General features: G+C 35.9%; 1 protein-coding gene across 1 annotated transcript in view; it reads right to left on the bottom strand.

Annotated features, from left to right (window-relative positions):
- Nucleotides 1-1620: 1620 nt before the first annotated feature.
- CDH8 (cadherin 8) overlaps nucleotides 1621-16670 on the bottom strand; it is a gene marked incomplete at its 3' end in the record, with an annotated part of 135971 nt that continues 120921 nt past the window's right edge. Inside the window, exons 10-11 of the mRNA XM_082489127.1 lie at nucleotides 3257-3508; nucleotides 1621-2114 (exon numbers count right to left, since the gene is read on the bottom strand). Coding sequence (XP_082345253.1) covers nucleotides 1621-2114; nucleotides 3257-3508 — 746 coding nt within the window. The remainder of the gene's footprint in view (nucleotides 2115-3256; nucleotides 3509-16670) is intronic.

The following is a 16670-nucleotide window of genomic DNA, read 5'->3' as shown; positions in this document are numbered from 1 at the left end:
TTTCTGCGGTGTACATGTAAAACTGAAAGAAAAGCAATAACAAGAAAAGTATTTATAAAAATATATTTCACAAAGTAGGAAACAATACAGGAGTTTCTCTGAATACAATACATGGAGTAAATAAACAAACAATAATATAGCTTCAAAACAAAGTAGAAAATTAAAATGATTTGCATGTATACGTAGTTTTATTATACAATTGCTACTTCTAAATGGCAAGTTTTCATTACAAATTGAGTATGCTTGCAGCTTCTAGTGTTGTTCTTTCTCTGTGTGCAAGAGCCCTGGTGCATCACTATGAATATTATAGAAAAGAAATGCTAATAACATAAGCAGTAAAATTATGTACACACTGGTTCCTGCTCTAATACAGTGGAGAACTATAAGCATGTTTTTTACTGTACTGTGTTATGTGTGGATTTCTAAAAGTCTATAGTTTAAATATTCACATGAACCAGTTTACTTCCAGCTGTTTGTGCTTGTATTAAAAACACCAGGTACTAGATTTATGAAGAAGATATAAAACTGTCAAAAGTTTTCTCTGGGAAATTTTATTCCTGCCAGCATTCTCTTAAAATTCAGCTACTGCAAATGGATAGGTTACTGCTTTAATCTGCAACAATTTGTCATTTTTCTTTTCAAAATGTACATGTATTAAACATTCATTATATATAGAAAAAAAATCTAACGGATATAATTTAGTTTTCTTCATAATCTTCTTACTCTATAGATTATCAGTCTTAATAAATAAAAGCAGTAATGGACATCAATAAAATATTTATTTCAAAGATTAAACAAATAAATTCGATCTTTAGCAATAAAATCAGCAATTCTTTCATATATGTAAGTCCATCCCCTTTCACAGTTTTTTCTTTCCTTTCAGAAGACGAAGCACAGCATTGATCCTTCTTCTAGAAAAAGATTCTTTTGCAAAGCAAGGTTTTGTAGCCCTGCCTCTGAATCTCTGCACATTAGTAGGATTTAATACCCATCACTGGAATGGATTAAGAACATGTGAATATTTTAAGGCTTGACACAATATTCAAGGATGATATTCAGTCTGTGGTTACGTGGCCAACAATTACTGTATGTACAACGTATGGTCACTGCACAGTAGAAGCCAGTAGGAATTTACAATGCTATTTCTATTCAGCATTGCTAAGAAGACCAAGATATTGCTTTTAACATTTCTGTGGTGGGATCTTTGTTGGCAATGCAGAAACAAACCATTAGCTTTACACATACTGGCAGGAGCTACTGTTCAACAGCAAAATCCCTGCAAGTCCATTTTCTAAGAAAGCACCAATTTCTTTTTGTTCTTTTCAACTCAATGAAGATAACCAAAGATCCGAATCTCCATCTTCAGAGTGGTCAAGTGAATATCAAATATCCAAAGACTTCTAGACACTCCACATACTTTACTTCACACTCCACAAGACTTAACCTCCTAACATATACTTTTTTTTTTTTGGTTCAACATTACAATGTAGTTGATTTTATAGATGACTGGCGCTAAACTTGCCTCTAAAACAAAAAGCCACATTAGTTTCAACTAACAGCAGTGGCCCTAGAATATTACATGATCATTAAGTCAACAGTGAAAAAGTTTGTAATCCACTGTCAAGTTTCTTTGTCACTTTCTCCGACTGAGTAAAGTTCTCCAAGTCTTTTAAAGCGAGGACCCCATTCACTGAGGTAGTCAAAATTCTGATCTGAGTCTGATGTAGAGGACTCCAATGAGCTAAGGGAACCAGCCGCTGACCCTTTTCCTTCATAGCCATAAATCTGGATAGAGTCATATGGTGGAGCCGTGGGATCGTTATCGGCTTCATGAAGCCTTACATTAATAAATTCATCAACATCAACACCATTAGGAACAGGTGCAAGACCTTGCCTGGGCATGAATTGAAGATCAGGCTTAATATCCTTACGAGGCAAAAATCCATTAATTCCATCTGGATTTTGCAAAGTTGCAATGTCAAAAGCTTCTGTATCTTCTTCTCCACCTCCTTCATCATCATAGCGAATAATATTTTCCCTGACATCTTCATCATCTTTGATGATTAGAGGCTCATTCTTGTGTCTTCTTAGTGTTACAAACAGCACCACAATGACTGCAAAGAAACCATCATAGGCTGATTAGGTAAAAAATTTCCAATCAAAGCACTACACGTTAATCGCAGTTCTGGAAGGTGATAGGTTGCTTTTTGTGAGAATAAAAGTAGTAAGGGTAGCGAAAAGCTGAAAGATCTATAACTTCAACCACATTCAAGTGATCCAAATTTGATCAGAAGCTCTAATTAGTCCTGTAGTTTTCTATTATCAGCTCATATCTAAATCTGAAATTCAATTTTATATAAGCAATAAAATTTTGCATACTTCCATGTTTGAGCCTCATATTTAGACAACTTTCCCCTTGGACAAGTTAGAAACCTAGGTGAAGTCAAGCTATCATCATTCACTGAACGTAGTCTATAGTGATCTACATCATGGATGGAGTTTTCCAAAATTAGAGTGTTTTTCTGAAAACATAGCCCTGGTGACAGAAGGAAATTGGTTTCTTTTTTTTTTATGGGTTGCAACAGATTCACACTATATAACTGAAAAGAGAAAGAGACAGTAAGGGAAAAAGAAAGAGCTTAGATACATCAGTTTCAGAATCATGGACAGATGCATAAAAAGCTCTAAATTGGTTATGCTGTTGTTTTTGCAGCTTAATGCTGAAATCTCAGTTACTGATGTAAATCTCAGTTACAAAGTGAAGCTGCAAAGCGCAGAAATAGGCCTCTTCCTTCACTGTTCTCTCCCTCACTTGCTTGGTGTCGTATACAAATTTTGTATGTTTTATTAAAATATACAGTGCTTCTTATCTTGTAAAACTGTAATGTCTCTTATGCCATTGCAATCCAGAATAAACTCGTACAAGTCTTAGAAGATACAACAAATCCATTTTCCATCACGTACAGTATATACTGTGTTCACCTTGCTGCCTAACATACCTGATTTTATTTTCAGTTTCATATTCCATACCTGTTTGTTATGTAACTCGTGTGTAAGACTACTTCAGATTGGGACTTTGTTTCATATGTTTTTGTTCGGTTCTTCATACGGTAGGGATGCAGTCCTGACAGGTCTTTCAGTACTGCAGGTTACATTCTATTAGATTGTATGTCCTTCTATGTGACTTCTTTGCTTACTTATAGCCACCTAGGAATCAGAAAAATTTTGCACACCAGGCTCTGAAATTAATACATACCTAGCAGCAAAATGATGCATGCTAATATTGCAATTAGGGCCCCCATACTGAGTCCAATGGGAAGTACGTATGCTTCAACGTTACAGGACTGGACAATACCATCGCTGCTGCAACCACAGACTCGAATAGTGAGAGTGCTAGTGCTGCTCATGGGAGGATTCCCACTATCGCTTATGACAATTGGCAGTAGATACACTTCTTGCTTCTGCCGGCTGAATCCACTATGCTTTGCCAATATGCTGAGAGTATTATCTGAAAAAGGGAAAATTTGCATTGTTTCACCACATAGAGTAACTGCTAAAACCACAGCTTTTTTCTTAATGCGCTCAGAAAACCTCTATACAAACACATATGCGCTTTATTATACTCATTATACCAGCTGCATGGGACATGGAAATTTTTTCCCTTTCTGTCTGGCTGCCCGTGCCCCACATAAATGAGTGCAACATATGCATTTTCTTGTGTCACGTGGTATGATCGTAATGGCAACCCCTCGCTTTATTCTCTGCACACATCCCTATAGATGCCTTCCCATCATGATTCATCACTGTTTAAGTCACACAGTCATAAAAATTCGACCAGTACAACAAAGAGAGAAATGAAATGTTAAACCCAAACTTGAAAAAGCACATTCATCAATTAAAACAAATGTTCCATGCATTATAAGCACAAATTGCACAATATTTTGCCCTGCTATAAAAGATTTTTCTTTATTAATAAACAATATAAAGACAAACAAAGGAAAAACTGAATGTATTAAAAGTTGTAGGCTTAACTTTCAGTAATCTAAACATTTATTGAGCCTCAATAATGTCAACAGAACAAATCAAACCAGAATGTGTCTCCTATGAATGAAGCTAGAGAAAGTGAGCCTAGGACATTCTTACCTCTGCACACACATACAGATACTTAATTTTAGAAACATAGAGAGGCATATAACTACATAACATCCTACCCAGACGTAACATTACGTTACACAGTTCAACCTCTCATAGTCACTCAGTTCTCAGCTCACCATCAAAATGATTACAAGTTGACTTTACTTAGGGTAATCACATAGATTCTATTGTGTATACTTGTAAGAATTTTAGATTCTAGCCATTTAACAAACACTACTATCAAATATGAACGATCTTGTATGTGCCAGAATGCTCATGTATAAAACATGATTAGTCAGCATGTCAAATATGCAAAACACTGATTTATTTACATACTTAAATATTCACTTTAGCTTTTAACTGCTGTATTCTGTGGAATGAAAAAAATTTAACTCAGTATTATGAGTTATATACTAATAGAGTGCAGGTTGACTTGTACTAGTTTGGTTTTTTGTGTTCTTTCATCAAAAATAACACCACAACTTAATAAAAAGATTCCGGCAGACACAGAAAAGGAATGTGTGTGTGTGTTACTGAGGAATCCGATGATAATTTAAAAATAAAGCTGCACATCAGATTTGGGAGAAGGAGATTGCAGCTCCTTTCATTAACCTCTCTTCCCCTGTGCTACTGAAGTTAATTTTCATGAAGTATCATGAACGAAAGTAAGCCTCCTTATATTTTATGCTATAAAATGGGCACATGCAGCCACTAAATGCTATTCCATGGAAGGAAAGGAATTACTGAGAGTTATGTGGCAGGCACAAGGAAGAGAAGACTTGGAAGACAGGCAGTGTTCATATGACAGATATAACAAAGACCCGATTCTTCAGTTGAAACAAAAAAATGTACCTGAAGTGCATGAAAACATGTGTATGCATATACATACACTGATTGTAAGAAAGCTTTGTATCTACTTTGATCTAAGTACTGGTCAGGTTGTCACATGAAAACATGACATAGTTCAGAAATGTTCAATTTGTACTAACAGTGATCACCAGGAACATTTCTGACAGTATTTGTGCAGCATGTTTCTGTGCCTCAAAGTAAAAGACACACGCATGCTCGAAATAGCTCGCAGTCTATGAAGTACAAAAGCCAGAGAAAGATGCAAAGAAGGAAGAAAGGGGAAATGTTCATGAAGCAAATACTGTAAAGACATTTTTCACATTCAAAAAAATAAAATTAAAATGCAGCGCTTTAGTCTTGAAGTCCTTCTTCATAAGGAGGCATGTTAATAAGGAATAAAGGTAGTTAGAGAATATAATGATTACAGAATGAAACATGACTAAAGTTTATCATGTCCTAAACCTATATCAAGATATCAATCAGTAGATAACGCCTATAGTTGACTTATTACTGCCATAAAACAAAACATGAAGAAAGATTATTTGATATTTAAGCACATGAGGTAATTGTCTCATACAAGAGAACAAAGAAAGCTTGTTTTCCCATTCAGTGACTAAGAATCTGAACTTCAAGTAGGCTCCTCCTGAAGTTCTGGGTCTTTGATTTTGCAGTCTTACTGTATCCCTTCCATGGTGGAATTACCTACCAATCACACTTACACAGCCTAAGAGGTTCTTACTATAATTTATATTGCAGGTTATGTAATAATTTCAGCATTTTTTGTAGCATTTAGAGTATGTAACACATGAATATCAACCTACAAATTAATTATTTTATAAAGCAGTATAAATATGGTCACTTCATGATACCCTTGCAGAACAAAAAGGATTCCTAATGATTTTTCTTTCCAGGAATCCCGAGTTTTTATCTATTCAAGTTAGAAACAGTCACATCAAAACTGATGGCACCCTGGAGCTATATAAATAGTCTAGTCCTTCCTTGTGCCCTTTTTAAAATTAGAGGAAGCATATGTGTTTACTGAAGATAAATTTCAGGTATAAGCTCTTAAGAATTCTGACAACTCAAACAGGACCAAACTCCTCGATGATACCCGGTGTTATATGTGCCACTATGATGCAGTGGAAAAGTCAAATATGTTTTAAGTCAACAATTAGCACACATTTAGAATTAAGCAAAAACTGCGCTCCTCCTTCTTCGGTGAACGTCAGAGATTTAAACACACACGTGTGCAAGTTAAACCATTTCCAGTGTCATACTTGCTGTCTAGCTGAACTGCAAGGAACAAAGGGAAACGTTATGTTAGTAAAATAATATTGTAGCTAAGTTTCCTTGAATGTTGACGTGTATAGCTTTACCAAAGTAAGAGTGACTACCACCCCTATAGTAATGTGTAAAAGGTACACGTTTTTTCTGATAGCATTATTTTTGTCCTCTGCATCCCCCATTTTCAAATACTGAACAACAAATTTATATGTCCATTTGACTTTCTCCTGCAAAATTAAAAATATCTCAGCATAAATTGCATCCTTAATCCTTTTGCTTTAACCTTTCAAAGGAGAAAAAAAACTATGTGGGGCTCAATTTCCAGCTCTTTCTTTCTGTGAGGCAAATCCCACTCAGAAGTGTCACTTCTGTAGTTATTTATTCAGAACTCTAGAGACTTTTACACTTATCTTAACACAGTGACTTCTTGTGCTCTAGAAATCTGTACTGATACAGCCTGTTCCTTCCTATATGCCTGGTACAGTCCTCTGCCCAAGCTGGAGGAAACGACTGATATGCTGAGCCCCAGCATCCCTGCCCTTTACAGATATGCAAAAGAAGTAAGGTACCTGCTTTGGGAAGAAATGAAAAAAAAAAGAAGCTGCTCTTGCTGGTGACAGCTTCAGATCCCTTCCATCCTTCTGACATGCTCACTGCTACTCTGCCTGGTTCAGGAAATTTGAATAAGCCAGAATCAGAGAGTAAAATAAAGTAAAAAAGGAAGAGTACTACAAAGAGACAAATAGAAGAGGGCAGAAAAAACGAGAGGAAAGAGGGGGGGAAAAGGAAAATAAAGTGCCCATTTCTGCCAGTCTGTGAAGCTATTCCGAGTATAAGAAACTACCTGGTACCAGTAATGGTTATCAATTCAAGTTCAAAAGAAATGAGATAAAGTAAAACATACTCAAGATATTTGGGACATTTAGCTGAACTATTTAAGTGTAAAAGAAATTGTAATGACTGAATAGATAGCACTACGTAAGAAGATGTGCAAGACAAGGAGAGAAGAGAGTAACCTTTCCTTTTTTTACAGAGTTTTTTTTTTGTTGTTGTTAAAAACTGCTGCGTTAGACTAAAGTTAAATTTGTTGTGCCTAGAAAGAAACATGCAATCAGAAGCAGTCAATAGGAAAAGCAAAATGAAATGACCGAAGGGTTTTGCCAATGGATGGCAAGTACTCTGTTTTGCCCTGAGAATTTTGCTTACCAAGAAATTCCTTCTCCTTCTCTGCTATGTCCTAAAATAAATATACCTTGGTGTTGCTGGAGACGCAACTCTTGAGTGAAGAACAATGACTCTCTAATTGACGTTTTAGTTGGTTCCTAGAACTTGAAAATAAATCCTAGCGGCTGATTAGCAATAAACTCAATTTATCTGATTTGCTTTCTCCTCTCTGTGGACATTCCCCTTACCTGTAGCTGACAAAACAGCAGGAATCTCCTCCAGGAACAACCTCCAGCACTGCTGCATGAATTAACTTGGCAGCAGGTGCTCAGCAGGAGAGGGGACAATCACTTTCCACTCATCTTTCCAATTAACCCACTGATCCTTCATTATAGCGCTGTTCAGGTTATTTATTTATTCATGTTACTTTTAGCAAAACAGGGAAAATTAAATGCATAAAAAACCCCTCCTCTCTGTTAATATAGCTTTGAGGTAACCTGCCTCAAGCAAAGAGAGATGCTAAGTCTTTACCTCCAGTCAGTGCGATATATTCAAGAGATCCTTTGGCATTCTCCATCAAAATGAGCCTCCCTGAATTCTGTACTCTTCTGTGTGGGGAAGGGATTGAAGAAGTTCATTGAAATGCCAGAGTCCTATTAAAAGCCATTTCACTGATGGTGTACCAACAACACGGGATGGACTAGGAGCTATATTCTGTCTTGCAGGCTTAAGGGATAGTGTAAGATAAGTGATCTTAATAACTGTCTTAACTCATCACAAATTTTTGCATCAGTGTAAGGTCAGAGTAACACAGCTTCAGGAATATATAACTACAGTTTAGATCTGGGGCTCATTTTTACCTTTTTTTAAACATAAACCCAAATCAGTCAGATCATTGCATGAGAGCAGATTTGCAAAACAACCGTGAAAGAGACTGTTACAGGAATATCTCCCTCACAGCTGGAACAAAGAATGACAATGCAGAAGGTCTTTACAAGATGTCCAGTGTGGTTTCTAGACAAAAGTAGTTTGAATAATCACAACTGAGGACATGGTTACCACAGGGCAAAGTGCTTCCTGCAGATTCCAATTGTTCTCAACGCCCCCTGATCTCTTTTGAGATTCTTGGATGAAAGATTTTGAGAAGTAGTAAATGTGATAATTTTAATACAGAGCTACTTTTGGATTTGACGGACATGAGTGACTTTAATGGCACTGACATCAATCTGGATGTGAAATTAGCAGACAGGAGTCAACTTCTTCATCTTCCACTTTGTACAAGAATGCACGTTGCAATTTTAAGTCAGACAATACAATGCCAGAACAGAAGTAAAAGCCAGAAGCAGTCAGTTTACATCCAAGTGTCATTTTCTCTGCACATGTTACTGCAATTCTTTAATTCCCTCAAGGTCTCTCATATTTTGAGATCAGTGGATTTCCCTGCTGTGTAACCTTACACCTACATAGCTCTTTTCTGTGTTTCTTTTTCTATCCCTTTTACAATGTTCTCAGAAAGATCAAATCATTAATGGTATTAAGGACTTCGTGGTAGAAATTATTATCTATGTTGGATATGTTACTTACGTGAAGGAAGAATTTTAATTGGAAACTTTACAGCTGGAAACACTAGAGTGACAGAAATAAATGTTTCTTCATGTTTATTAGAGCCATCTTTTTGTGTACATTTTTTAGTCTTAAACAGATTCTCTGTAATAGAGGGTCCTTTGGCACAAGTAGAAGAGCAGCAAGAATATCATTACTGTGATTCTCCCTGCTTTTTTGGGAATGAAAAGACAAGGACAGTTCCTTCCCTTTCTCAGTTCATATATGGCTTCTATTCTCACATAATAACTTAATTACTTAGTTATTTCAAGTTTTTATCATCAAGGTTTCAGTGGAAACTACCAAAGTACAGGCAGAAGAACCAAAATGTACGACATTCTAAGAACTGTTAGCTACATCATATTTAGCAGTCATCTGCAAATGGACTAGAAGGGAACATTCAAGAGAATGCTAAGATAGTATTTCAGCTCTTTGCGTAAGTATTAATTCACATATGTGCCTCCTGTAATACTATTCAGTACTGGAGACCTTACAACGTTAAACACAGATTTTCAAAAGATCTGTAGTAATACTGGTATTTTTGGTTTTATTCAAAATTCAAACCCAACAACAGAAATAGTGGAATATAGGAAAGATTCCAATCCCCATTTTAGAGACTGGGAAATAATAAAGTTGCCCAAAGACAGAGGTCTCTCAGAAAGTCTCTATATACACTCCATGAGCTATATCCATACCTTAATCATTATTTCTTTGCATATTTTCTCAAGAATACATACCCTTCTATGAAAGGATTTATAATAAACACATATTTAGATTGGTAGTATCACACTGCAGGAACAAGACCAATGAATGCAGCCCCAACAATCCACTATTTGTAGTCCCAAATGTGATATCTCTCTGTCAACTCAACTGTCTTGAAATCTTTTTTATTCTCGTAATTACAAAAGCAGTGGGAAAGAATATTCATGACCTGCTTTCTGATCTAACACAAAAACCAGAAGCGGTAACTCAAGCATACCCTCATCAAGTGCTCACCTTGTAAAAGAACATGGTTCGTGGACGGGCCCTGAGCTGGAAAACCGATTTGTAGGTTTCAGACTACACTTAAGGACAAGTTAGAAGCATCAGTTTCTTGCTTCCAAAAGAATGCCATTAAAATGCTTTGAGATCCACCCGTGTTTACATAAGACAGTTTTTTTGCTTCTACCTTAGGCTGTAACACTTTTTTAAAGGAATACCAGATTAAAAGGGAACAAATTTGAGTTTGCGTGTTATAAATTTGCCAATTGTTAGTAGATGAAAAAACAATCTCTTCATTAGTATTAGTATAACAATTTTTTGTTTCATGATTAAACTTAGTATTTTCAATGTGGATGTATTTATGCACGCCAAATACATTTTTATGACAGCTCATATATGTATATATGTTAATATATATATGCAACTGTATTGTATCATATTTTACACATGTACTAGATCGTCCTTGATGACTGAATCTCTCAAAATCCTGTTGAACAGCAGTTTACAGGAAAGATGACCCTTTGCCTAATCTGTATGGTAAAGGCATAAATGTACTATTCAAGTAGAAGGCTTATAAAATAATCTGAAAATAAAAAGAGACCATTTTTATAGTATATTTTATCTGATTTATGAGAGCCAAACCATATGGGCACTGAAGCATTCACAGGTATTTCAAACTGACCTGCTTTTCATGAATGTCAAAAATCTGTGATGTCTTCAAAAAAGCAGATTGATGACTGCTATCAAATTTGATAGTAGACATCAGGTTCAAAAGAAAAAAGTTTTTGTGCTATAAAAATTCAGCTGACTGATCAAACTGTCTCTCCTGCACTATAGTAAGTCACATGCCGTACTGACATATATAATGGCAATTCACAAAACGTTCCTGTGACACATTAGCAAGCATCTGAATGAATTTTTATTTTTCTAGAGACCTGGACTTTCTGGAATCCCTTAAGACACCCACCAAAAAGAACATAGGAAATTTCTGCCATTTTCATGGTAGAAAATGTACTGATGAGGAGAAGAATTGGAAAATGTCACATATTTTGTATCTGATTATTTTTTTTTCTTTACCAATAGGCCTAAATAATAATGGCGTATGCCAGAATTGAACTGCTGAATCAACTTATGAGTAAAAAAAGTAAACACGTTTCCAGGTCATGTATTCCTTTGCAGAAATAAAAAGTGCTGCTGGGAATTTTGAATCATGAGCAAAGTAATCTTTAATCATGTATAAGATTATATCATTCTCAGATGTTAAAATTTCTCAGAAATACGAATAATCATGTTAATACTACTGTGATACCAAACTTGTAGTAAATAAATTTTTGACAGAATAAAAACCCCCAGACAAATTAACAACAAAGTGATGGGATAAGCATTTCCTCCTACCTTTTTCCTTTGAAAAATGTGAACTTTAGATAATAGTCCGTATAATTTCTAGTTCTATTCCTTTGGAAAAGTCTGAACTTTAGATAATTGTCTCTTAAGTATTCTAAAACTTTCCTTTGACCTTTAGTCCAGGAGAGCTATAATCAAACATACCTGTATGGTCACTTGCAGTCTAGTAGCAACTCTTACCATTTGTACCTTGAGTTTTTAACCCATTGAAGGAAGGACTGAAAATCCCTGCTGAAGAAATAATGATGTAGAAGCACGCATTGAGTCTGAAACAGTAGTAGTTTTATTGTTAACAGGCTAGAGAAATAATTAGGACATACCACCTCTCTCTCTTTTTACTTACAGATACTTATGGCAAGTCAAACCAGGAAACTTTGGGCTCTGGGTCTGTTCAAGCTACACAGTTACCACAGTTGTCTGAACTGTACCAAACATACCTGATTTTAATCTCGCCCGCTCTGATGTTATGCCCGTTTATCTCCTCTGAATCCCCTGGTGCCAGTTATGATTGACATTCCCCTAATCTGAAGCAAATTCAGGCCAGTGAAGATGTAAGATATGCTAAAGCAGCACTGGCTTTTGCCTCTCATTTTTCTCTTCTGTATTCAACAAGCCAGCCACAAACTTGTTTACTAATAATCACATTGCTTTGACATGCTTTACTTTATTCGAATCACATCACTACATGGCATGTGCATTGAATGTTACATCTGTAAAGTGTAAGAATTAATGCAGGTTGCCAAGCTCTAGTTTAGAAAGAGAGATGAAATGGCTGTCAAATGTGCCTAGCATTAAAAATACATTATTAACACAGCAATTTGCATAGACTGATGGATCATTTTTGAAATCTACATATTCTAGTTAATTCTATTATCTTGTTATTTTAACCAAAAAGTTTCAGAAAGTAATACTGTGTTTTATGATGCTTTGATAAAATAATGGTTATATTTTGCATTTGAACCAAGAACTTTCCATTACTGTGTTACCAGATTCCAATAAAATGCTGCAAAGATAAATAAAAAGCCAAAATATCCCAAGGCTTTGCCATCTGTATTTCTCTTTAGGGACAATGGATTCTTATTCTTATTCCTTCTATGAATGCGTACTTACAAGTGCAGTCCAGGAGGTGAAACTAATGAAAGATAGGTATCGAAGCCCCTTAGGTCACTGTGAGATTTACGGTTTTACACATTACATTGATTTGGGGTTCTCTTATGTGTAAAGCTAAATCTCAAGCAGATTCAATGAAATTTATAGTACTTTTGGTAGGTGGTGGAAGAGTTCCAGGAATTCCATCCTATGTTATTCACCTTCCTCACTTCACAAACACCCTTCAATTCTTACTTCAGTGACATACTTCTAGGCTCTGGAAAAGATCACAGTCTTCACAACTATGAAGACAATCACAGATGTTTGAAGTGAGTCTTTCTTTCTAGAATGTAAACTATGAATACAATAGTAAGAAAAATAAAACTTAAGCAGGAACATTTTGGTTTTTAAATGTGATGTGTCCTTGGCATTTAAGTGAGTTTCACACTAAGCAACTTAACATCCACTTCCCCATGCCATGATAATTCTTTTCTCTTCCAATACCATACAGAACATACACATGCACATTCTAAGAATTTAAAACAATTTACCAGTAGATCATATAACAGTCCTTTAAAACAGAACCTGGAATCAAGACATATCACCCATATTGAAGTATTGTTACAACAGTTAGAGGGCCAAATTCAAGCCGTATCAGTGTATTTCTAGTATCCTATTGCTTTTTTTATAATGTTCACTTTGAAATACAGTGACAGAAAACAACCACCAGACTATAAAAAAAACCAACCAGCATTTATTGGAATGCCGCCTATTTGTACTGGTGTAATAAAGGTCCTGTCAGCACTTCCATTACAAAATGCCAATTTTCAGGGGTTTATAACTCTGACATAACAACTTACTATGAGAAGAAATTTAGAACGTGTACTCTCTGCCAAAGAGCATTGAAAGTTAAATACAACTTACATTGCTGAGGCATTTTAAGATGGAAAATGAATTTTAAAAAAATTTTGACTTAACATTTTCTTGAGCTCATGCCACTCAAGAAAAAAATGAAGCTTTGATTTTAAGAAGTGCCAGATCCTGCAGTTCTTATATATGCAGAACTCCCTTTAACTTCACTGAGAATAATTTCTGTGAGAGAACTGAAAGGAGTGCCATTATACATTTCTGTAAATGTCATCAAGAGTTATATTAGCTTTTTGTAATTTGAAAGACTGAAATGCTATAGTATAAGATTGCCCCTGGGCACACAGGCAGCATGATAATGACTTTTTGAAGACATTCTTATATGCAGATTACATATAACAATAACAATTTGTTATCATCAGGCCATTAGTGGCAGTAATTTATACCTCTGTCTTACACCCAAAGTATGCACAAAATGTCTTATTATATGCACACCTCTCAATGAGGACATATCTCCTATGGTGAAGACTAATGGTCATTTGAAACGCAGGGACCAGTAAAATGCATCCAGAGAAGGAATTTCAGTAAGTGAAAAAAACAATTACTTGTCTATAGAGTGGAATAGATTGTATAGAGTTTTCAAACGAAACGTTCCAGATACTCTTGAGAACATTTCTGCACGCCATGTAAACATTACAAAGAGAAAACTTGGCGTAGCCAGAAGTTTCAAACTACCATACACAGTCAGATCACTGAGAATCAATGCAGATCTACAGGAACACATGTGCATATCCATTTAAATGTCAAGACTAGGACATACTTCAAGACCCTAACTTTGCTATATATGTTGCGTGACACAACACATAACTTGGAAAGAAGGAGCCAGAGTAAGATGTCAGCATTTGAATTCTGCCTCACCACTGCAGAGATATTACAAAGTCAGTGCTTATATTGGTAAATATCTGCAAACTGTAGCATCAGTTCATAAGATGTTCTAGAGCTTTCACAGAATCACTGAATGGTTGAGGTTGGAAGTGACCTCTGGAGGTCATCTGGTCTACCCCCTTGCTTGAGTACAGCTACCTAGAGCCCAGGACCATGTCCAGGCAGCTTTTGAATATCTCCAAGGATGGAGATTCTGCAAATAGCAAAGCATTTGTTAGGCACAACTGAAGTATGTGTGTGACAAAACAGAAGATGTCTTATTCATTCATTCTCTTCGTATCAAGCAGAGAAGTTATAAGGTACAAATATATAATGGACTGCTATGCTAAGAGAACAACATGCATATCACAATGAAATTGTTCCCTTTTGTCTTCTAATTCATGATGAAGAGTCTGACAAAGTACAAGTGAAGTGTATAGGCAGAAGCTGCAACAAAAATCTGAAGCAGGATCAAATAAAAGTATTACAAGAGACTAGGCAATTCTACTGGCAAAGGAGAATATATCTTAATATGCCACAAAAACCTTCATGATCATGAAAGGAAACTTAAATAGTCAAAAAGGAGACCAGAAATAAACATCACTTTAATAAAGATATATGTTTCCTTACCAGGAAAAAGAAAAGAAAAGAGGTTAAGGAAAACAATTTTAGTCTAGGAAAAGCTAAGCTCTTTATACAAAGCTTTGAAGCACGTGGTTCTGCTAGACAGACTGCATTAGAATTCTATAAAGTTTTTAGCAAATACATCTCTTGGTCTTGCATGTTAGCAGAAGACAAGCACAAAATACGAGAAAGTTGATTTGTTATAAAAAAATATTTTTCTCATTTCAAAACAGAGAACAGTAATACAAAGATAGAACTTGCAATGTTGTGGGATAGATAAAGATGATATAGAAGGAGATGTACGGTGTAGAATTGAGTCTGAACTATCCAGGCTGTATCAAAGATATAACAATGCTTTATCTACAGCTGTCATTAGACTGGGCTCCACCGTCTCCTTCCCTGAGCTGCAGAATAACTTCTACACGTTTCCTAACTGGGAGTTTCAGAAGAATCCAAAGAGACGCTGTGATGCATTCTTGAAAATCTCAGTCTTTAACAATCCATAGGGAGCTGCAAATAGGTGCCATTAATGTCATATCTGAGTATCAGATGAATGTTTTAAAATAACATCTGCAGTGTACGCACAGCGACAGGCACGGTGATTAAATGACTTGTCCAAAATCATGCAGGAAACCTGTAACCAAGCTATACAAAACTACTCTGAACTCCAGAACAGTTCTTTAACCAAAAAAACCAGCACTCCTGTAGAGTGCTCTGTCCTGGTTTCAGCTGGGATAAAGTTAACTTTCTTTCTATTGGTTGCTGTGTTTTCAGACTTGGTATGACAGGAATGTCAATAATGCATATTGTTTTAGTTGTTGCTAGGGGATGTTTATACTATTCAAGGACTTTTTCCAGCTTCCTGTAGAAGCTGAGAAGGAGCATAGAACAACAGAATGGCCAACGGAATATTCTGTACCATAGATGTCATGCTTGGTATATCAATGGGGGTTGGCCAGGGGGTGGAGGATCTGTGATCACTGCTCCGGGTGAGCTGGGTAACCAATTCACCAGGTGGTGAGGGTGACTTGTGTTGTATTACTTTATCTTGTATATTCTTTTACCATTATTATTGTTATTTTCCTTTTTCTGTTGTTCTATTAAGCTGTCTTCATCTAAACCCATGAGGTTTTTTCCCTTTCTTTCCCCCTCCTTTTCTCTCTGCCCCTCTTGGGGGGAAGAGGAAGAACTGCGGGAGTGGCTGCGTGGTCCTGGCTGCCGGCTGGGGTTAAACCACATCATGCTCTTAGATCACAAGGTCTTAATCTTTAGTGGGGTGAACATTGTATAATTTACAGAAGGGTTATATATAATGGATGAAAATTTTATAGAAAGTGACATGACAGAGTTAAGCGATGTTAGGGAGTGACAAGTTCAGAAAGACTACATGAAACATTTTAATCTTATTTCTTATTATTTCCTATAACCTAGATTTTAGCTTTAATTTTACGTTAGACTGAATCAAAGTTTCCTAATAAAACAGAAACAAAACCAAAAAATTCTATGTGTTTTTATGAGAGCAATGTGAAACTGTTATGTCATTTATTACATTCTAAAAATTAAAGAGAAGAAAAAAGTCAGTGTTGATGTTCAAAACAGCCCAACATTCTATAGAATACAGCAGAGTACTTTCATCGACAGTCAGTGATTATTATTGATGCTCCTATTAAGGTTTATGACTGTAATATGTAACTCCATTCAAAACTCCACAGATAAGACTTTATTCCTGGTTTCTGTCTTACTATAGA

The sequence above is a fragment of the Vanellus vanellus genome (genome assembly GCF_965231255.1).
Source record: "Vanellus vanellus genome assembly, chromosome: 12".
Taxonomy (NCBI): Eukaryota; Metazoa; Chordata; class Aves; order Charadriiformes; family Charadriidae; genus Vanellus; species Vanellus vanellus.
Note: the sequence above shows the minus strand (reverse complement) of the source record. Positions and strands in the feature narration are given on the sequence as shown.